Source organism: Eleutherodactylus coqui, chromosome 7, assembly GCF_035609145.1.
Source record: "Eleutherodactylus coqui strain aEleCoq1 chromosome 7, aEleCoq1.hap1, whole genome shotgun sequence".
NCBI lineage: Eukaryota > Metazoa > Chordata > Amphibia > Anura > Eleutherodactylidae > Eleutherodactylus > Eleutherodactylus coqui.
The window spans coordinates 145,482,466-145,504,740 of NC_089843.1; the positions used below are offsets into that span (position 1 = coordinate 145,482,466).

Genomic DNA, 22,275 nt, shown 5'->3' on the forward strand with positions numbered 1-22,275 from the left:
CTCTGCCGCTGATCCGGGCTTCCTCGGCACCCCAAAGTCTATTGCCGGAGGCCAGGTTTGAGAACCCCGCCTCCGGCAATAGAGTGCTGTGATTGGTTGTCGGTGCTTGCTCGATGCCCAATCACAGCCCTTCATTGACTGTCTCAGCCAATCAGAGCTTGCCGGCGCTGATTGGCTTAGACAGTCAATGAAGGGCTGTGATTGGGCATCGAGCGTGCCGATAACCAATCACAGCACTCTATTGCCGGAGGCGGGGTTCTCAAACCTGGCCTCCGGCAATAGACTTGGGAGTGCCGAGGAAGCCCGGATCAGCGGCAGAGACCAGCGGCCGCGACCCGGACTGCAGCGGCTAGGTGAGTATTATTTTCTTTTTTTTTCTCTAGCCCGCTGGGACTGATTTTTGGGGTAGGGCTTCTATTACAAGCCCTCACCCCGAAAATCGGCGAGCAGTTAACGCTGCCAAAAACGCGGCACCAAGTGTTGCCGCGTTTTCAGCAGTGCTAAAACCGCTGCCCATTCATTTCAATGGGCGACGCAGGGCTAAAAACGCCCCAAAATAGAACTCGCATCGCTGTCAAAGCACAGCGTTGGAAGGCGCAGCGTTTTCAGCCCTGTGTGAGCAGCTCCATTGAAATGAATGGGAGTGTTGTATAGCGTTTAGCGCCGGGCTGAAAAGGCAGCGCTAAACGCTGTATAAAACGCCCTGTGTGAGGGAGCCTAAGGCTGCCTTGGCACTTTGATTTTTATTTATTTATTTTAAACTACGTGTCTTGTTAAAAACTGCATCCGTTTTTTAGAATGTGAATGCGTTCTCTAGAAGCCACGTGCGTTTTTTTGTTATGTTTTTTTGCTTAGGTTCAGAAACATTTTTTTTTTTTTTTGCTGTTTTTGTTTGTTTTCTTTTAAAGCGTGAAAGCAGCCTAAAGGACAGATGCTGCTTCCCTTCTTGTTTGTTTGAATCTATCCCTGAATGAAACCTGTGATAGTGCCCTTTAAAGGTAACAACACCCAAAATACAGAATCATTGATTTCTGAGTTTCTTAGCTTTCCTGTGTCTCCTTAATCCAGAGATCTGTGATCCCCACCCTGCTGTCATATCAGCTGTTTATTAATCAACTATGAAAACTAGTTGTTTTCAAGACTCAGTCTCTGCTATTGCTATCATGTAAATGGAAGCTGTCAGGTCCCTTGTACTACCCTAGCTGAGGGCAGCATGGTTTAGCGACAGACATGCTGATTTCACTGGATTGTCGCTTAAGCTGAGTCTACAGCAGTTTTTAAAATCATAGATTTGACAGTGTCTGAAAGGAGTCTGATGATGATCATGTATTCACTCTTTTTCCAACTTCCCCCAGCCAATGAATACCAGGTCTCTGTATCCACCGTGCATAGGGAGAGACCTGTCAATCAGCCGCTGGAGGGCTGGGAGTGGGAATACATAAATATCAATGGACTCCTCAAAAGTAGTGCTGCACACTGTCAAGTGTGTTTTTAAAAACCTCTGCATGGAGCAGCATAAGAGACGGCCCTGAAATCAGCATGCTGTGCTGCCCGGACATGTTCCCTTTAAGACCACGTTCAGACAAGGCAAAATACTCATATTTTTGCTGCAGTTTTTCACACTGACAACCAATACAGAATAAATATGAATGGAATTTCTCAAAATCCATCACTGGATCATTGCTGCAAATCTAAACACAGAATTAACCCTTTCCAATCCACTGTCTGATATCTACAGATATTATGATTTAAGGCTGTACAGCTGTGATGCTGGAAGATGTCCATCGGGGTTCTCTTACTGTATATTGCCAGCCTCTCTGCTGTCGGAGCCTATCCAACGTGTCACCTCATGCAGTACTGGCTTTAGCCAACATATAGCGCCATTTTATAACAGCAGAAAAAGAGTAAGCCCCCTAGGAAAACCAGGATACAAATTGGGTTGGAAAGGGTTAAAGTAGTCCTGCATATTAATGAGCTGCAGGCCAACTACACACACCCCACTCTCCAGGCAATGATTGACAGCTCTCTGCTCACTACTGTGCATAGAGATAGAACTGCCAGTCCGTCACTGGATGGCGGGGTGGGTGTGGCTAACCTGCGGTTGATGAATACAGAGGACTACTTCTGTGTCTCCCTGCTATCAATTAAATGCAAGTTTTTCCAAACTACTGCACAGATCCGCACAGCAGATATGACAGTGGCGCAGGCACTACATAATGGTACTCAGCGAGAGCTGCAAAAAGATGGTGACAGGGTCTCTTTAAGGGTGCGTTTACACGAGCGCATAAATGGCGCGTTTTTGTGTCCAATCGTATAAACGTGACCATCTGAGGCCTTGGTTTCCAATGTATTCGTTCGCACGGGCGATTTTACGGCGCGTAAAAACGGCAACCCGAAAAAAAAACGGAACATATGCGACCTAAATACGGGCCAAAGCATATTCGATGGCCGAAAAGATAGTTTGCAAAGTAGGAACAAACGAAAATACGCTTTCTAGCTCTGGTCGTGATAGGCGAAAAACGTTCTTTCCGTCGATTATACGCTGCACTCGTGCGAACGTAAATACGCCTACGCTCGTGTGACCGCGCCCTTAGTGTGTAGAATGCCCTGTCACTTACATGTGTACAGAAGGAAGGAATAATTGGGCATACGGTACTCCTAGCACCTGTAATCTACTTGTAAGTAAAACCTTCCACTGGGTGCTGCTGCACCCGTAATCCATCCCCACAACAACCCTTCAGAGGCGGCGAGGCCGGTTCAGTATGTAAATTAGATGAGCTTCTCCCCCCTTACGCTAAAGTTGCCATCTAATGACAGAAAAAAACAATTCACTGAGAAAAAGATCCAATCCATACAAAAATCACTGAACAGCGGCCATATTTACTGATACAAGGGCAGGTATAGACACTGTTTCCCAGCAGCATGCAGAAGACAAAATGCTATAGCTATATGGGAGAGGGAGCTCCGGTGCAAAATACCTATGAACAACCTCTCACACAACTACCAGTCATTGTGGGGGCTGCTTAATATACCTGGACACAGGTAAGGCTTGTACAGGCTGCATGAGCGTGAACAAGCTGATGATGACGTCACCCGTGCAAACGATCCTCATTCAGAGTCGTTCACTCTAAAAGGAGCCTTAGGGCTCCTGTCCACGGGCGTTTTTGCAGTGCGTTCCCCATGGCGATAATCCGGCCGCGAGGAAAGCAGTGAATGCTTTCCATAGCGTTGCTATGGAAAGCGCAGCCCCCCTGTCCACAAGCGGAGAATCATACAATTCTCTGCTCGCGGACGGCAAATTACAGCATGCTGCGAATTGCAGCGATTCTCCGCAGTGAGCCTATCTGTCAGGTAGACTGATAGCGGAGATCCGTCAGCTGGCTCCTGCTCCAAGGCTGCAGAGATCCACTGCAGGATATCACAACGCCCGTGGACAGGCAGCGTTACTCTGATATGTAAGGTAGTATCCATACAGTGTGGTTAAATCACATATTTTACAATGAGTTCTGCCAAATGTACAGTTTGTGCTATGATTTAGTGCAAATTGTGGGAAAACAACACTGACCTTGTGAAGGAACCCTAATTATAATTTTAGGATTAAATCTAATGCAAGTGGTTAGGCCTTTTTCCCACCAGAGGGCAGCAACTCAAGAAAACACTATGGCAGACATGTTGCTACATGTTCTGAATTGTGCATTCTTTACGCTGTACTGTCGTTTATATTTTCCTGCCATTAACCAAGCTGTAACACTAGGAATTCACTGTACATAATAAAATAGGGCCTTTTTCAATGAATTTCCAATTTTGTATTCTTTGGACTTTCTTAAGAAAAAAAAAAAGTTTTCTTTGAAATATAAATAGAAGCCACAACAAATTCACGTAAAAGATGCGATAGACGCATCGTAATGATACAAGCATTTACAGAGATTACTATCAGCAAGTAGAACCGGAGTAGTAAAGATGGGAATGACACTACTATGCCTGTAAAAGCAGAAGTTCATAAAAATAGTACATAACAAAATAAAATAAATCTTGTTATTTGTATAGCGCCAACTTATTCCGCAGCGCTTTCAGGTAATTTATTTTTAACAGAATATCCTCTGGTGGAAAAAGGGATGTGTTGCCAACAAAGGCCATATGTTTGAGGCTGAACGGTTGGCCCCAACTAAGGTCTGCTTATATGCAAAATGCAGTAATGAGCGCTGATAAACATGCTATATTGTTGATTCCTTTTCATTAATGGGCAGAAGATCTGCCCATGTAAAAGCCCTTTCAGACCTAGTGCCCACAGGGGGAGCGGCAGTCCATTCATATTATAGTTAGTTTACCCAAGCAAGTTCAATGGTGAAAGACACCTTTAATGGGCATTGCACTTACTGAGGTAATCCACTCTTGTAGAGCAGGGGTTAAATTATTCAGACAGCACACTTAGAACAATATTAAAATCGCTCTGATTACTTAACTTGAACTGAGCTCTAACTTTTTAATTCTGTCCCCGAGCAACAGTTTCAGGAATTGCGGGTGCAGAGAAGTCCTTGTTTGTGTTTTCCTCTCTGGGCACACATCCCAAGTCCCATAGATGAGTGCAGATAAACAGCGTCTGCTCCGACCGGAGAGCACATTCACAGGTTACAGCGTGGCTCTTACTTTAGACCTATGGAATAAGATGCATGACGGCTACTTGGATGTAGCTACTCCATAATTTCACTTACTATAGGTATTACGGCTATAACGAGCCATCTTGTCCCCGTGCATTGGTGTTGTAGGGGAGTTAGATTTCAGCCACCTTGCCGGTTTTCCTGCCATATTTCCATCTTGAGTCTTGAAAATGTTTATATAATGACATAATAAAATCTTATATAAGGGTACGGTCACATGTAGCGGAATTAGATGTTCAGTATCAGAAAATCCGTGTCAATTTCTGTGCCTTGGTGCACAATCCACAACGTGTCAATGCATCCTTAAAGTCCGTTTCGACCTGCCGATTTCCTGTATGAGTGAGCCAACGATGTTGGAGTTCACTCGGGCAGCCTGATTATACAGGCAGGTACATCATTGGCTCGTTCAAATGAGAAATCATTCAGTCTTTCACATTCGCTGTATAAGTGAATGAATACGACTGAAGGAGCGCTGGTTGAAGCGAACGATTAGTGAACAAGCCAACGATGTATTTTGTGCCGGCATAAAAGAAGTGAAAAGCAAACAATTTCTCGTTCGGCAGATAATTGGCGCTCCGCTGATATAGATCAGGTCTGTGGCGGTGGGTCTGAGGTTATTACGGGGCTGCCGGCCGCTCCGGCTTTGGTGTTATTGATGGTTTTCCTCACTGACTTGAGCAGGGAAAGAACGGCACTAGGATAAACCTTGTGGTTGGCAGAAGGTAACTATTCTGGGAACGTTTCCTGTTACTGTTTGTGTAGTATTAAAAGCTGTCACTCTACTCCATTGAAAGTGCACAGAAATAGAAGGGGAGGGCATATTCAAACCTTAAAGGGCTTGTCCAAGTTGTAAGACATTGGGGCAACCCCTTCCCAGGCAGTAAAGTAACAAATAGCCATATACTCTCCCCTCCTCGCTCCTGCTGTGTCTCACGCCGGTGCTGGCTCCTCCACTCTGGTTTCAGTTTACCACTGGAGTCCCACCTGTTTAGTGGGACGTCACAGGGACAGCAGACCCTAACCGGGCTCAGCGATCTTTATGGTCATGTTGCAGATTTCGACATGTTTTTTGCAAAAACGCTATATGACTGCAGCATTTGAATACACCTGGATGATGACACGCGAGCGTATTTATACATCTGTAATATAGACGAGTGTCCCAGCCTAATTGTGGGCTTCCCAACCTGAATAGATGCTCAGAGTTCGGGTCAGGAGACCCACCCATTTTTGGGTTGGGATACTCATCTGTACTATGGATGCAAAAAGGCAGCCAGAATACGCTTGTGTGTCACAGACTAAGGCTGCCTTCACACTAGCGTTAAAATTGTGCAAGGTTTGTGCATTGTGAGACCTTGCACAAATATGAAACCCATTCTTCTGAATGGGTTTATACATGTGAGTGATGTTTTCCTGCTTGGCACCTAGATATGATGCGGGAAACCCATTGCAGCATGTCCTGTCTTTCTGCGAGATTGCCCATTATTTTCAATGGGGCCCTTTTGAAAGCAATGGGAGAACTTTGCAATTGTCTGCCGCGGCTGTGACAGGAGCGGCGGGGGATTCCTTTAGCCTCGCAGTGATGCGAGGCTGTTATCACACGAAAATGCCTTGCATTTACAGGGCTTTCACATGGCGGCAAGTGCGATATCTGGTTGTGAATCATTGCTTGATATCGCACTCTTCAGTGTGGGGGGCTCTATGGTCAGTAGTAGTATTTAATAGCGTATTACGTGCGAATAATACGCAGTGAATAGGGTCAATTAAAGTACATTCATTTTTATTGATCTATTCACACTCGTGTATATACGGTACATTGTGTATCATACACGCGTAAAAAAAAAAAGCAGCATGTTCTATTTTACTGCATATTACACGCGATAGAGCCCTATTGATCTCTATGGGTGCGTAATACATACGCAATTACATTATGTATGTGCAACGTTTATACGCAATATCGCTAAGGGACAAAGCAGGACATAAAAAAAAGACAATGGAGACCGCACGTGAGATACGTGGCATGCGTAGTCCAAAATCACTGCCATACGTGGCTATAGGCTGGGTTCACACAGCGGAGAAATGCTGCGTTATACACGGAGCAGTTTACTACACGTTCGCGTGAGCCCGGCTTAACAATACAGGTTTTTCTCGTGGTTTTAGCTCTCTAAATGGCTTGACAACAAATGATCTGAGATCTGAACACAAGCCTCTATGTTTTGTCTGCTTGCAATGCTCAATAGAAGAGCGTAATGTAATCTAATCTATTCCAGGTGCTGTTTTGGATGAAGTCTCTGGGAAAGTATTGGTTGTCCAAGACAGAAATAAGGTACATAAATTCATTAATAAAGGGTCACTCCAGGCTGTGTGCTTTTCATATCTAGCCCTTTTTTTCATTACGTAAGCACAATGTATATAAACATTGCAGCGGCACTCTGAAACATACATTGGCCCGCTATCTTTCAATGTCTGTGCAATGTTCTGGACACGCCTATATGGCACAGAGTAGGCGTCCTCACTGTGCCTGTGTCACAAGCTGTGTCAGTAAGTGACACTGCTGTAGTAGGGGTGCAACCTCTATACAATATACCAATGTGTCTCTTTTAAAGGTTCACTCTAGCCACTCTTTATTGAGGTGAACAGATTTTTCAGTAACCAGGTTTTGTGTGCCTTCATTTAATGGGCAAAGCACCCGTGAAACCAACATTTGCAATCACATCTCCTTAATTGAACTACCCTTTGCCAATTAGCTCCTGGAGCACTCATTAACACAGAGGTTCACTTACCTTTTTTCTGAGTACTGTGGATAGTTACTCAAATGTGCTTTGTAAAATACATGAACGTGGTACAACGGTTTGTATGTTGTTAGTTTACTTAGTCTGTGTTTTGGCTATAATTGTGACTTGGATACCAATCAGACCATATCTCCACATGTTATCATTTTATTAGTAATCAATGCAGAAATCCAGTTAAGAGAAGTGGCACACGAAGCAATTCGCTTCCACACAGATGTTTTTAATATCAACTATGGTTTGAGCCAGCTTTATTTACGTGTCTCTTTAAAGGGGTTATCCCAAAATCCACAGGATAAGAGATAATTTATAATTGGTGGGGGTTCAGCATTAACACAGGACCCCCGTTCTCCGAAAACATGTTTGTGTCACACAGTATGTCTAACACTGGTATATGTGGGATTGGGGTGGTGTGCACTTGGAAACATGCCAAGCAATAAAAGAGCCGGATGATCAGCCGATGAACGGGGGTACCAAGCTTACCCTGTGGTGCGGTTTGTTATCAAAACAACTCTGCCGTCCAGTGTGTATTATGTAACTACATGCTTATATACTACATACTACTCTCACTCATCATCACCATAGCATCTACAACACACTTCATGCATCACATCATCTACATACATATAAGTGGCATAAAGCTACCTCTCTCAATCGAACACACAAGCCAACATCGTAAAATTTGCACTTTTTCATCAATCTGCTGAGATTCCATGGCGATGGTTTCACAAAGCAAAATCTCAATTTAACAAACTCCAAACTTAACTCCTGTGAAATCACTTCCAGGTTAAGGAATTCATAAATCCCGCCTCCAGGAAATGGTGGCTGTGGTAGGTTCTTTGATCGCTGATTAGCCAATCGATGCAGTGCTCGATTAACCAATCACAGCCATCGCATTTGTTCATCGACCACTGCATTGATTGGTTCTTCAACTGCCACTCAGCCAATCAACAGCCGTCGTGTTGTGGCAGCAGGTTTTATGAATTGGCTAGCCGCGGCCTCCACAACGCGATGGCTGTTGATTGGCTGAGCAGTAGTCGAAGAACCAATCAATGCAGCGGTCGAAGAACCACTCACAGTCATCGCTTCCTGGAGGCGGGATTTATGAATCGCTTAACCAGAAAGTGATGTTGTATGAGCGGCTGAGGACTGCGGGACTCAAGCGCAGCTTGAGGGACCTGGACCATGCCTGCTAGGTAATGTATTGCTCTTTTTAATGTAATCTAGCTAGAGAGTATTTTCAAGATAGGTCTTATATTTCAAGCCTCCCCCGAAAATCTCAAAAAACCAGGCTAGGTCTTATTTTCAGGGAAACATGGTGATACCAAAGAGGAGTGCCAAGCTGTGCAAGCAGAGAGAATGAGACCACAAAGCCCCCCACCACAATGGTTCACCCTAAATATTCGTATGTATTCCATATAGCTAACACCTTTGTATCATCACTATTAATCCTAAATCCACTGAATAATTTTCCTGAGCACGGACATCCCCGATTATCTATATTATCCATATAATTAGCCAGTTCTAATTGAAATAAAGTACCTCCATTACAATAGCTAAGGGTCGGTTCACACGGGCATAAGCGCATTTTGGCCACATAAATACGCTGCATATTTACACGACCGTAAAACGCTTACGCCCACGTATTCTGCCTGCTGCTGCATTTTTGTGTTCGCAAATACACTGCATATTTGCGTGCGCTAAAAAAGAATGCACAAAATCGCGTTTATTTTATGCATAAATGCACAGAAAATACAAAAACACAGGACATGCTGCGTATTTTTAAATGCGATTGCATATTTTGCTCAAGTGAACGATCCTAATAAAATCAATAGGTTCTATTTACTGCGTATTACGCATGCAAAAATTGCACACATAACTCATGGCGCAAATACGTGTGAATGAGCCCTATGGGAGAGGTTTGCAGATCACTGGCTATTGTTCTTTCTCATCATAGTCCGCCTTCTATAGATGTGAAATAGACCGATGCGGTGCAGACACAGTGACCCGGGTAAGAGGATCCCATGGATCTGGTGACTTCATCCGCACCAGAGCTGCTTATCAGGTCCTCTGTCGTCTTTAGAGATATTGTGTTCCAGTAACAGAAGCTAATACCACCCCCCACCCCCCCCCCCCCCCCCTCCGGATTAACTGTTCTCCGTCCGTGTGAGAGACTCTCTTCTCCGGGGAGAAAGGATACATAGCATTCACCTCACCCCATCTACTTTTCCATTTGTAACGCTGCCTTTAGACATAATGATTATTGTTCACAAAATCGTTCAAACGAGCGAAAGTAAGTGATAATCATTCGGTTTATACGCGAGCCAACAAGTATCCTACACCTGTCATTCGCTTATTCACTTATCGTTGTGCTTAAACACTGCTACACAATGTAAAACACTGAACGGGAAGTGACCGATTCTCAGCAATGATCTGGCCGTCTGAATGGGTGGCAGGAGTTAGCGGTGACATCGCTCATTCAAACGGGAATCATGTAAATGGGGCATAAGTCCTCCAGAGGCTTCTTAATGATCTGGGGTTGTCCGCCACATGTATGTGTATTCGGGACCGGTTCACAACTCGTCGGCTCTCAGCTGTGTCTCCATCACACTTGCTTCCCACACATTGGCTTGCTTGCTTTTGAAGAGAAAAATGTCTCTTCCAATCAGGAAAGGCTCTTGATTTGGTAAACGATTCTTTGCCCCTCTACAAACTCATTTTCTGGAGAGACCACAAAAGATTTGGGGTTGCTGACTGGGAGCCAAAGCATGCTCCTTGTCTGATTGTTGAGGTTACTCCTTGCGGTGTGGATGTGGTCTGAGTGTCATTGATATTCTTGTACTTGATTGTCTTTGTGGCCACTACTGTTTATCTTGCATTTTACCATATTTTACCACTTATGTTTACTGAAGCACTGTGAATGTTGGTTTGTACTATCACAGAAAGTGGCTATATACTTACTGATATATTGATATTCGTAATTATTAGGAAATTATAGTACCAGTGTTTCTGGTGGGGAATTCGCCACACAGCTCTGCTACATGCACGTCACACAGACAGCACTGCTACATATATTGTTAATCCCATACAACAGGGATCAGAAGCAACACAGCAATGAAGATGAAAGACCTGTGGTGATGTCACCATCATGCTCCGCCCGTGATCACATGACATTGACACTCCTCCTGAGTGAATGACTTACATGCTCTGCCCCTGACCACATGACGGTGATGTCATCAAAGGTTCTGCATCCTTGTGCAGATTACAGGCGGACTACAAACCCCCTGCGGCTTCAGTTGCTATGGAATACTAATGAACACCTAGCCAGACAGGAGCCGTGTGCGTACAGGACCTGTGAGGATGTCACCGTCATTGGTGAAGCACGGAACTCCCTCACTGGGGATGAAGAACCTTTCATAACGTCACCGTCATGTGATCACAGGCGGAGCATGTAAGTCACTCACGGACAGACAGGTCATTGTTAGTAGTTTGGCAAAATACATTAGGGGACAGTACTAGGATCTCTCCCATGATCTGTTTATACCTAGGACTGCAACGGTAACAAGAGGGCATCCTCTACGTCTAGAAGAAAGCAGGTTTTATCACCAAAACAGAAGGGGGTTCTTCAGTGTAAGAGCAGTGAGACTGTGGAACTCTCTGCCTGAGGATGTGGTGATGGCAAAATCCATAGAGGAGTTTAAGAGGGGACTAGATGTCTTTCTAAAGCACTATGATATTACAGGATATAGACATTAGGTGACCAGCGGGGTTGTTGATCCGTATCTTACGTTCAGGTAGGAACTATCAAAGGTTGATCCAGGGATTATTCTGACTGCAATTATGGAGTTGGAAAGGAATTTTTTCCCCCGAATTGGCTAAATTGGCCTCTGCCTCTTGGGCTTTTTTGCCTTCCTCTGGATCAACAAGGGGATTGAAACAGGCTGAACTAGATGGACATTGTCTTCATTCAGCCTAACATACCATGTTACTATGTAAGAGGGCAGGCATATACACCACTTATCCCTCAACATGCAGACAGCAAGACTGCTAAATGGAGGAGCAGACAGCACATGTGAAGGACACTGATGAACAACCACTCAAACACCCTCCTTATATTGAGGGGGCAGCTGTTTAGTGTTTATTCCTGCACAAAAAAGTAAATACAGGGTGTCAGGCTACATGGTACATGTAGTGCACCACGCAGGCTTACAACCTATTAATAATGCCATATTTCAATCCAGCGGGTTGCCCTGCACCCCACACATGAGCCACACTGGCACCCTGGGCTTCCCCTGCGTTCAAAGCCACACTGCATGTTACTGATAAATATGAGGTACTGGTTAATATTTCGGCCAAAATACACAAACCTGTGGCAAGGGTCCTTGGGAGTCCCTACACTAATATTAATTAAAATCACAGAAAAGGGAAAAATAATTAGACAAAAAAAGGCGTGTGAGTGGTTGTTCATCAGTGCCATCTGCTCCTCCATTTACCAGTCTGCGGCCTGCATTTTGAGGGATGGATGTTTTCACCTCTATCAGTAAGTATTTGGCAGCTTTCTGTGATTATTTTTTTTTTTTCTGATTATTTTTCCCTTTTCTGTGATTTTGGTTTGTACTATTTACACTGATAGATGATCGCTCAAAAGTCGCTCAAACGATAGTTTGAGTGACAGTTCGGCGTGATCATCTTTGCATACTTTTTAGTAGCTAATTAGCTACTATAAAATATGCAAGCTGAGCGGGACACCTCTGCAGCCTCAAATAGAACAATACAGCTGCTTTGCATATGCAAACAGCTGTAGTGTTCTCCACTCTGACTGCCAGTGTCTCCCATGTGAATTCACAGCAGGACACAGGCACAGAGAATCTTATCAGCGCAGCCGGCTGATAACAGCTGATCGCTCAGTTCTAGCAAGCTAGAATATAGCGATCAGTGACGCGTGCATGAAAACTGCACAATGTCCCTGCATTTAGACAGAGCGAGAATTGCTCAAAAGACGGCTTTGAGCGATTCTCGTTGTGTCTAAAAGAGCCTTTAAGTGGTGAAAGCAGCTAAAGAAAATACTGTGAAATGAGGTGGTAATGAAGGTGTTAAACTCCTTCTTTGTCAGTTGTCTATCCTATGACACCCTGGCAGCAGCCGCTGTTCTTTCCGTTTGGATAAATAACACGTCTTGAGTTTATACAACAATCTACAGAATAGTATAGTTTATACAACGCCGCGAGATGCATCTAATAAACACCAGCCTCGTTCATCATTAGCGCAGTACAGTGAGGGCTGGATCGCATCAGGCGTCCTGCAGAAATAGCATTTCATGTGTGTGATGTGTGCGATCCTTCAGCAGGGCCTCAGCCCGCACTCTGGCCATTTTTCCTGATGAGGAATATTCTTGGCAGAGAATGAAAAGAACTTTTGTCTCGGAAACTAAATTGAAGGCACAATAAGATTGGAAGCGATCATCCTGTACTCGGCATTGTTGGAATGAAATGTTTGAAAGTGTCCTTGTTAATTTTTAAAGTGGATTTCAGGTTTACATTACAAGAAAGTTTGCAACCCCCAATGTAACCTTAGAAACTTTTTAAATCCTTTAATTAAATGTATATATAGTGTATAAAGGGCTGCCAAGCAGCTTGGAGAATGCATACACTTTTTCCTCTGAGTAGTGATATATCATACAGGCACATTCGTGTATGTTGTGGCATCTGACAGCTCCTTTCTAACCCTCATCCGTCTCGTCTGCCCAAGTAGACCTCAGCGCAGGAAGATTAATGGGATTGTCCCACTTCAGCTGTTTTGCAGCAGGAAGCAGACAGCTCCATACATTCTACGGTGGCCTGGGTTGGTACTGCAGGCCGAATCCCATGTACTTTAATAGGACTTAGCCTGGGCCACTGTGCAAGATAATTAGCTGTGCGCTTCCTGTAGCAAAACAGCTAGAAGGGGGACAACCCCTTTAAGGTGAATTAGATCTGTCAGTCAACAGGCTGGCTTCTGGCAAGAATAGGAACAATATTGGAGCCTCAAGGCAGAAAATGTTCCCAGTGGATCATAATGCCCATTTGATCACAGGGACTACTTTTAAACCAGGCCTTAAGCATAAACATTTGGCTACAGTAGGGCAAGGGTGTGCTCAGCCGTCAGATGGGGAGGACATGGATAAAGGGAAGCCATCAGTTGTTACTGCTGTGACCAGCTCATGGGTAAGACTACTTCACAGATTCACAGCTCATATGATATAGAAACCTTATCACCGCTGAGCCTTCTCCGCTCCAGGCCGATCGTTCTGATTCTCATGTCCAGTGAGAATGTGAATGATTTGTCATTCTGTCTAAATACATGCGCCGACTGAATGATGATTCATTTTCTAATCGTTGAGTTTCCGCATGCATGAAAGTGAACGATGAATGGCCCGTGTAAACAGGCAGTCGTCCTCCTATGAATGACTACCTGTTTACTGTGGAGGTGGGCAGGTCGCAACGATCCACAATCCACTCCGCCTTCTTTCACTGAGCAATTATTGTTTGTGCCAAAACACAAAACCATCATTGCTTGGATGGCTTGTCGTCCTGTGTCAAAGGACCCAAGATCTTTTAAACTGTCCCTCAAACCTTTTTCCCACCATGCATTTTAAGCTTACTGGTCTATAGTTACCTGTGGAAGACCTAGAGCTGTTTTTGAAAATCGGCACCATGTTGGCCTTGTGCCAGTCTCCCGGTACTATACCAGTCAGTAGGGAATCTATAAGTATTATAGATTCATGAAAGGTAAACCTGAATTGGTATTGGAATCCTTATGTGGGAAAATATTGTGACTCTGCAATGCCGTACGTCTCTTGGTGGCCAAATGTAAATGCTTTTACCACTAAGAAGGATTTGTAGGCTTGATCGATGAGTGCTCAACCAACGGGACAGAGTTCTATTAGTCACAACCAATTGTTTTGTACCATAGTCAAAGTGAGCAGACAATGATCAGTAACATGAGTCCATAGGAAAATAAAGCAGTCAATACAGTTCATTGTATTAAATAGATATATTTTAATAGTTTAAAAGTGACATAACTGAGATCAGTGCATTAAGAACAACACTAGAAATCAACTTGTATTCCATATAGATTAAAACAGTCATTTGTGTTTAAATACATTTGTGATTAAATAAAAGCTTTTACAAGGCACTGATATCCCTTCCCATAGCAGCGTCTATACGTTTATCATATTACAAAAGAGGTTCTCTATCTCAATGTATTGTTAGAGAGACTTGATTATAAGTGCTAACTGGGTCAGAAACGCTATCTTTTCTCCATAGACCTCGGTCAGACGAGCGTGTTTTTCTTTTTGCGTGCCTATGTGCGCAGAAAAAAAAATTGCATCTATTAGAACCATTGGTTTCCAAATGTTCACATGTCCATTTCTTAGAGGTGCAAAATACTCACATGTGCAAAAGATAGGACATATGTGCCTAGAATGCGCGCCGGTAAAGTCTGTGCTGCACATAAAAATTCAGTTAATCTCTGCAGGGAGTCACTTAATCACTGAACACTGTGACAGCAGGGTCACAGTGTTCAATGATGATGGGACCCCCCACAGGGACGAAAGAATTCCCTGTCACAGTTGTGGCAGAGTACCCTGATGCTATGCCCTTGCTTTCAATGCGTCTGGCACTGCTGCCGCCCCATTGAAAGCAATGGGATGAAGGCAACCCTGCAGCGATGATTTTTGGGGGAGGGGGGCCTGAAATATAAACCCTACCCCGAAAATTATCCCAAGCTGTAGAAAAAAAAACAAAAAAAACTTAACTCGCCTAGAAGCACTGTCCGTCTCTCCCCACCAGTCTTCTTCTCTATTCTGGTGGCTGGGGATTGAAAAGCGCTGCCTTTGATTGGCTGAGCGCTGTGTCCAATCAGAGGCAGTGCTTAGCTGTCATTCAATGGCTGAGTGTTGTCTCTGATTGGCTGAGCGCTGTGACCAATCAGAGGCAGCACTTTCTGAAGGCAGGGAGTTTTCAAGCCCCAGCCCCCAGAATACAGAAGAAGACTGACGGGGAGAAGAGCCAGACAGCGCTTCTAGGTGAGTTATTTTTGAGTTTTTTTCCTACACCTAGAGATGATTTTCGGGGGAGGGCTTATAGTTCAAGCTCCTTTTTCCCACTCACTTCCCTGAAAATCATCACTGCAGGGTTTGCCTTCGTCCCATTGCTTTCAATGGGGTGGCAGCAGCACTGGCCCCATTGAAAACAATGGGATAGCATAGCCTCCCCTGCCACAGCTGTGACAGTGGATTCTTTCATCTCTTGGGGAGTCCCATCATCACTGAACGCTGCGACAGTGCTGTCACAGTGTTCAGTGATGAGGGGACCTTCGTGGAGCAGCTGCACCTGTACAAGCACAGCTGCTTCAGTGAACGGGCATATGAAACTTTGTCCGTTCCCACGTTTTATTTTGCGCACATGTAAAAAAAAAGCACGGAGCTTCAGTCACGCGCATTTTGCACTTCCGTGGAGCGCATTTTTTGTGCACAAAGGTTCGAGGTTTTAGTGAAAGCACCTAGAAGATGAGTAAAGAGACTTATAAGGCCATTCGTGCTCCTCTGGGTAATATGCAAATAAGGGAGATGGAACAATACCTCTTTAGCGCCACCTATGAGTGCTAACTGAAACAAGGAATGACTGCCAAGCTGCTTGACCCTCCTTTACTGGCAGCAAAGTGCTACAGTCTTCTCAAGCTTGGAGCTGCACAGTCAGACATGTCATAAGAGAGAGGTTGCTTGGGTACATGGCAATTGTCATAAAGCGTACCACTAGCGACCAGGTAGTCCCTGATTACCCAGATCTTCACCCAAAGGAGCTCAGTTCTATCTTTCACTACTATATGAATCTAATTCCTTAACTTCAGAACCTCTTTTATATAGAACATGTCACATTTATTCAATAGTGTGATTAACGTAGGCTATTTATTAGTGTTGGTTGCTTCTTTATTGCTATTGCACAAAAATCAATTATAGATTGGCTGCAGTGATGCACAGCGGGTACAGAAAAGCAGAATTACAGCAAAGACATCCCAACAGCCTTATGTACAGAATAACATCTAAAGTATTGCATTCTCATGAAAAATTCTACAGAATTGAAGTAAACCTTCTAAATTTGATGTAAAGATGACTAGCAGCATTGTCCTGTAAATACCTTCCAGCAGTCGGTGGTGCGGTGTAGTCCTATGTATAGTACTAAGCTGGGCAGCTCTCTCATATACCTTGCTGGTTTAAGTCTTTGTACTTTAAATGGTCACTGCACTTGGAGACAACTTGTGTTACTATGATAGCCAAAGTAATAACTAGCAAAAGTAAAAATCCCTTTATTTACCTAAAAAATAAGAACACCATTACTCCCTTTTAACCCATTAAGGACCAGGCTGTTTTGGTCCTAAAGGACCAGAGACCTTTTAGGGATTTTATCCATGTTGTGGTTTTACTGCCCTATTATTTTTATTTCCTTCAGCTACCAAAATTAGTTTCGCCGTGCTTTTTTTTTCTGTGATATACAGGGCTATTCTTAATATTTTTTTTTTTTTCATTTTATTGGGGGCAAAAAGCAAAAAAAATATTTTTTTTCAACATTTATAGCCATTTTTAAATTAGTATATTTATACTAAAATAAAGTATGGAATGGGTTCCTCATTTTGTTTCGGACGTTTTGATATATAATATGTATGGTTGTGGTTTACAGGGCGCATACAACAGACTGTTTTGGTTGGTGTCGGCTTTGGGTCATTTTTCTTTTTTTATGTATATATTTTTTATTTTATTCTTAGTTGTTTTTTTTTAATTATTTTTTTATTTTTATTTTTTTTAGCCATCTATGACCCCCATCATATAAGACCACTGGGCATCATTCACTTTGTCTTTTTTTTTTTTTACACTTTTTTTTCCTGTAGCTGGGGCAGCCACAGGATCCCCGGTTACAGGGCAAAATATCCTCTCCCCGTAGTGACAGGAGTCACTACCAGAGCTGATCAGGGTCTGCTAGGACCCTGCAGCTCTGCCGTGACAGTGGGTACTCCCCCTTGTTCTCTGGAAGAGGGGATCGAACTACAAGTTATCAAAGTTACCAAAGAAAAAGGCTTTCTTCATCTAAGGACATTACGTATCAACAGAAATAATTGATGTATATAGTGTTACAAGCTGATCTGTTGGGAATGTGAGAAAGTACAGGAAGAGGGGAGTTGGAAGGGGGATAGAAATATAGGTTTATGTTTTGGAAAAAATGTCAAAACCCAATAAACTATTGAATTAAAAAACAGGGGGCACTCAGCAGTCATTTGATCACCGGGTCGCATAGTGAAAGAAACACTTCCACATTCACTTCTTAGTATATAGCGCTCATTGAGCACTATGTACCCAGGAAAGGAGGAAGAGGTGCGGTTAAAAAACAGTTTCTCCCGTCCCCTCTGGGTTCTCACCTGGCACTAATTTGATTACAGGAGCAGAGGCTTTATAATTCCACATCGTATTCTTGCTATCGGCATGGATTAAAACCAAGGACCAAGCATCATATATTTACCGTACATGGTCCTTACGGGGTTAATCTATGTATTTTTGCAATAAAATAATTTTACCGTTTAGTTACCATATATACTCGAGTATTAGCCGACCTGAGTATAAGCCGAGTCAATAAGTTTTACCACAAACAACTGGTAAAACTTATTGACTCGAGTATAAGCCTAGCTAGACTAGATTATATTCTAGGTAAAAATAAACGCAATACTCACCTCCCAGCCGGTGTCTGTGTCCCCAGCACGATGGTCTCCCCGGCAGTGTGGCAACCTGCTTCAGACTTTTCCTCACTGTCATTTCCCTGCTCGATTTTCAATTCCCCTGCCGTCAGCGCTGTGTAGGTAAGCGCTGTGATTGGATCGAGTGCCAGCCAATGACAGTGCTGGCGGGGGAATTCAAAGCTGAGCAGGGAGATCACAGAGAGGAGAATTCTCAAGCAACATGCCGCAGCGTCGGGGAGACCATCGCGCCGGGGACACAGACGCAGGAATCCACATCATCTGTACTGCGCATGGGCCAACCAGCACATCTACAAGAGAGATCCGGAAGGGAGACGCAGGGGTCACCGTCTGGCATCAGGTCGGATTCTGCTGCGCAATTTGACCCAGCTGTGTGCATTTGGCCTTTAGAATGGTCTTTCCTGTTCCATACAAGTTTTCCTATATTTTGCAATATAAAACAACCTGATCCCATAGTAGTATAACTGTAGTAGAAGTCTACAGTACAGTAATTGTACACCAAATATGTAAATAACTACGTGATTTTTGTAGTATTTATAACTTTGTACATGAGAATACTTCTGTACACTAAAAAAAGGTAGTTTAGTTATATGTAGTATGATTGGCATCATCCTTAGCATTTTTGATCGAGCTAGTTATCTTATTCCCCATATTTAGCTTTGTTATACAACAAAAAGGGAAGCTGTCATTAACTCCAAATAACAGTACCCTTAACCTTAAGGAGTGGAGGTATATTAGGCAATAGCTTTTGATGACTATTATATTAAAGGGGCACTAATTTTCAGATAGATAATGCTTATCTACTAGCTTGTGTTAGTCTCATCATTTCTGTAATATATTTGCATTAAAAATGTGTTACTTGACCACAGTAAATCACGTTTGAAGTGGCTGTCACTAGGGGTCTCCCTTCCATCTCCTCTGCAATCTACTGTCTGTTGTTAGGTACAAAGCTTCTGTAGTAACAAAAACACAGGGAAGTTTTCTTAGCAAAGTAGGGAAGAGCTATGTTCATAGGGTGCTCCTGTGCACTCAGAGATTGCAGGCTGCCAGATCTGAAGATATTGTGATAATGATTTCCTCAGTCACTGCCTCTCTTGGGGGTGTATATACATGTGTGTACACACATTGTATTGGATTTACTTACCATTTGGCCAGATCAGAGGGGTGGGCATTCAGATACTGCCCCTGCTGATTGGACCACAGCTTGTGTAATACAGCATCGGAAGTCTGGGCAAGCAAGTGCAGGACAGTGAACTACTGGCAGAATGCTAGCTGCACTCCCCCTGCATGAAAGTGGATTGCAAATGACAGGGCAACAGAAAAATGTGGAAAACCACCGAAAATCAAAACATAAAAACATGAAACTGCAAACAGCAGCAAATGAGTGGGTAAGGAGAATCTGTTATATTTTTATGAAAACTCTGGTATGCTGGAATAAGATACTTTTAACCATTAAAAAGGTTTTCTTAGACTTTACTATTGATGACTTATCCTCAAAAAAAGTCATCAATAGTTGATTGTGGCCATCCGCTGCCCAGGATCCTTTGCTGATTAGCTGGTAGCTTCTGGCTCTGTCCCAATTGACAGCAGGCACACCAGACAGCTCTGTCAGTATTGCAGCAGCCCAAGTTTATATTACAAGCACCGCTCCTATTGATTTCAATGAGAGCTGTACCTGCAATACCATTCCATGCTGCTGTAATATGGACAGAGCTGTCTGCATCCTGCTCTGTCCGCAATGACAGCAGGTCAAGTAAACAACCGATTAGCAGAGATCCCGAGTGGTGTACCCACACTGATCAATTATTGATGACCTATCTTGAGCAAATACACAGAGGTTGGAGCAGAAGCAGCGGAAGTCTCCGCTCCGAACTCCGTGTAGTGGCTGGCGCTTGTAACTGCAAGCACAGCTCGCGTTGATTTCAATGAGAGCCGTACCTGCAGTTGCAAGCGTTGGCCACTACACAGAGGTCAGCAGAGAGACTTCTGCGCCGACCTCTGTGTATTTGTGGCGCTAACAGCATGCGCCTGCTCAGCTGATCGGTCGGAGTCCCAAGCGACAGACCCCAGCTGCTCAACTATTGATGACTTATCCTGAGGATAGGTCATCAGTAGCATTCTCCCTGGAAAACCCCTTTAACCCCTTGAGTGGCGGGTTTCCTACCACCCTGTCGTGCCCACCAGGGCAGGTTTTTTAAAATGGTCTAATCATTGAATTTCAACTAATTTTGCAGTTGCGTCTCAAGAGCCATAACTTTTTCATTTTTCCATTGACATGGCCATATAAGGGCTTGTTTTTTGCGGGACAAGTTGTGATTTTTTAAACGGGGGAGGAAAAAAAGAAATGGGGAAAAAAGAAAAAAAGGGGCCATGTCATTAAGGGGTTAAATAATGTATTAACTTCCTTCTCTGGGTCATTACGACGCATGGATACCGCATGTGTGATTGTATTTTTGATTTTTTACAAAGTAAAGGGAGACAAGTGTTTTTATTATATTTTTTTAAATAATTTTTTAACTTTTTTTTTTATTTTTTTATTTTAATTTTTTGTCCCTTTAGGGGACTTCCACAGGGACCCATCAGGACCCCTGATCACATTCCGGGGGTCTGATGGTGACAGCCCTTTACATGCTGCAGTGACAGCCCTTTACATGCTGCAGTCACATAGACTGCAGCATGTAAAGGGTTAACACAGCAGAGATCGGAGGTTTTCTCTGATCTCTGCTGTAAGAGCAGGTACCTAGCTGTCCTCTCACAGCCAAGCACCAAGCTCTCCCTGCCACAGAGACCATAGGCTTGCTTCTGACAAGCCGATGGTCTCTATGGCAACTTGTAAACAAAGCAGGAGGTTGCCGATATGCCGGCAATATCTTCTGCTGGTTTTTCAAAGTCCTGCACTGCTCTCTGTGGGTCTGTGCAGGCAGAGCACACTGTCACAGCTTGTGGCATTGTGCTCTGCAGCTCCCATAGTGATACATAGCCCGGAAATTTTCCGGGCTATGTTGCTATGAGCAGTGGAGCTCGACCCGGAAAATTTCCGGGCGTGCCACTCAAGGGGTTAAAGGGGTTGTCTCGCGGCAGCAAGTGGGGTTATACACTTCTGTATGGCCATATTAATGCACTTTGTAATGTACATCGTGCATTAAATATGAGCCATACAGAAGTTATTCACTTACCTGCTCCTTTGCTAGCGTCCCCGTCGCCATGGATACATCTAATTCTGATGTCTTCTGGCGTTTTTAGACGCGCTTGCGCAGTCCGTGCTTCTGGCTGGTGAATGTGGCCGCTCGTTCCGGAGAGCTGGTTACCGCGTCGTCATCGTAGCTCCGCCCCGTCACGTGTGCCGATTCCAGCCAATCAGGAGGCTGGAATCGGCAATGGAACGCACAGAGCCCATGGTGCACCATGGGAGAAGACCCGCGGTGCACCATGGGAGAAAACCGCAGTGCATCCCTGGGAAAGGACCGACGGCCATCTTAGGGAGAAGATTTTTATAACTCCATATTTCGTCGGATCGGTGAGTAGCCAAGTGGTTTAAAAACCGCTTTAAATTGCTATTTTATGCCAGGGGGTGACAGGGGGAATGGGGTAAGGTAAAATTTTGATGTTTGCCGCGAGACAACCCCTTTAAGTATTTCGTAAAGAGGTGTACAACACATATTTCCTGTTTGATTACTATAAATGAGGATGTCTTCTTCACATACTGGTTTTTGATTATATTGTGCCTACTTGCATGCTATACGTAACTTTTTTTTTGGGGGGGGGGGGGTTTCTACCCCTATAGCAAAGCACAGGAAACTGCAAATTCCTATGCAGTAGGCCACCTTAAAAAAATAAAAACATATCCAAGCGGTATATATTTTTTTAAACATTAGTGGCTATTAAAGATGAGCAAGCCTACTCGGCGGGGCAGTTACTCGAGCGAGCATCGCTCTTCTTCAGTAACTGCTTAGTGATCCGAGCAGGCTCGGGTGGGCTGCGAGGGCGAGCGGAGTGGGGGGAAGAGAGATAGAGATCTCTCTCACTCTTCCTCCAGCTCCACCCCCCTG

General features: G+C 44.0%; 1 protein-coding gene across 2 annotated transcripts in view; it reads left to right on the forward strand.

Annotated features, from left to right (window-relative positions):
* Positions 1 to 22,275, forward strand: part of NUDT6 (nudix hydrolase 6) — a 33,756-nt gene that overhangs the window by 8,504 nt on the left and 2,977 nt on the right. For both annotated transcript variants that reach the window (XM_066573782.1, XM_066573781.1), the window contains exon 3: positions 6,926 to 6,981. In XM_066573782.1, the coding sequence (XP_066429879.1) occupies positions 6,926 to 6,981 (56 nt within the window). The remainder of the gene's footprint in view (positions 1 to 6,925; positions 6,982 to 22,275) is intronic.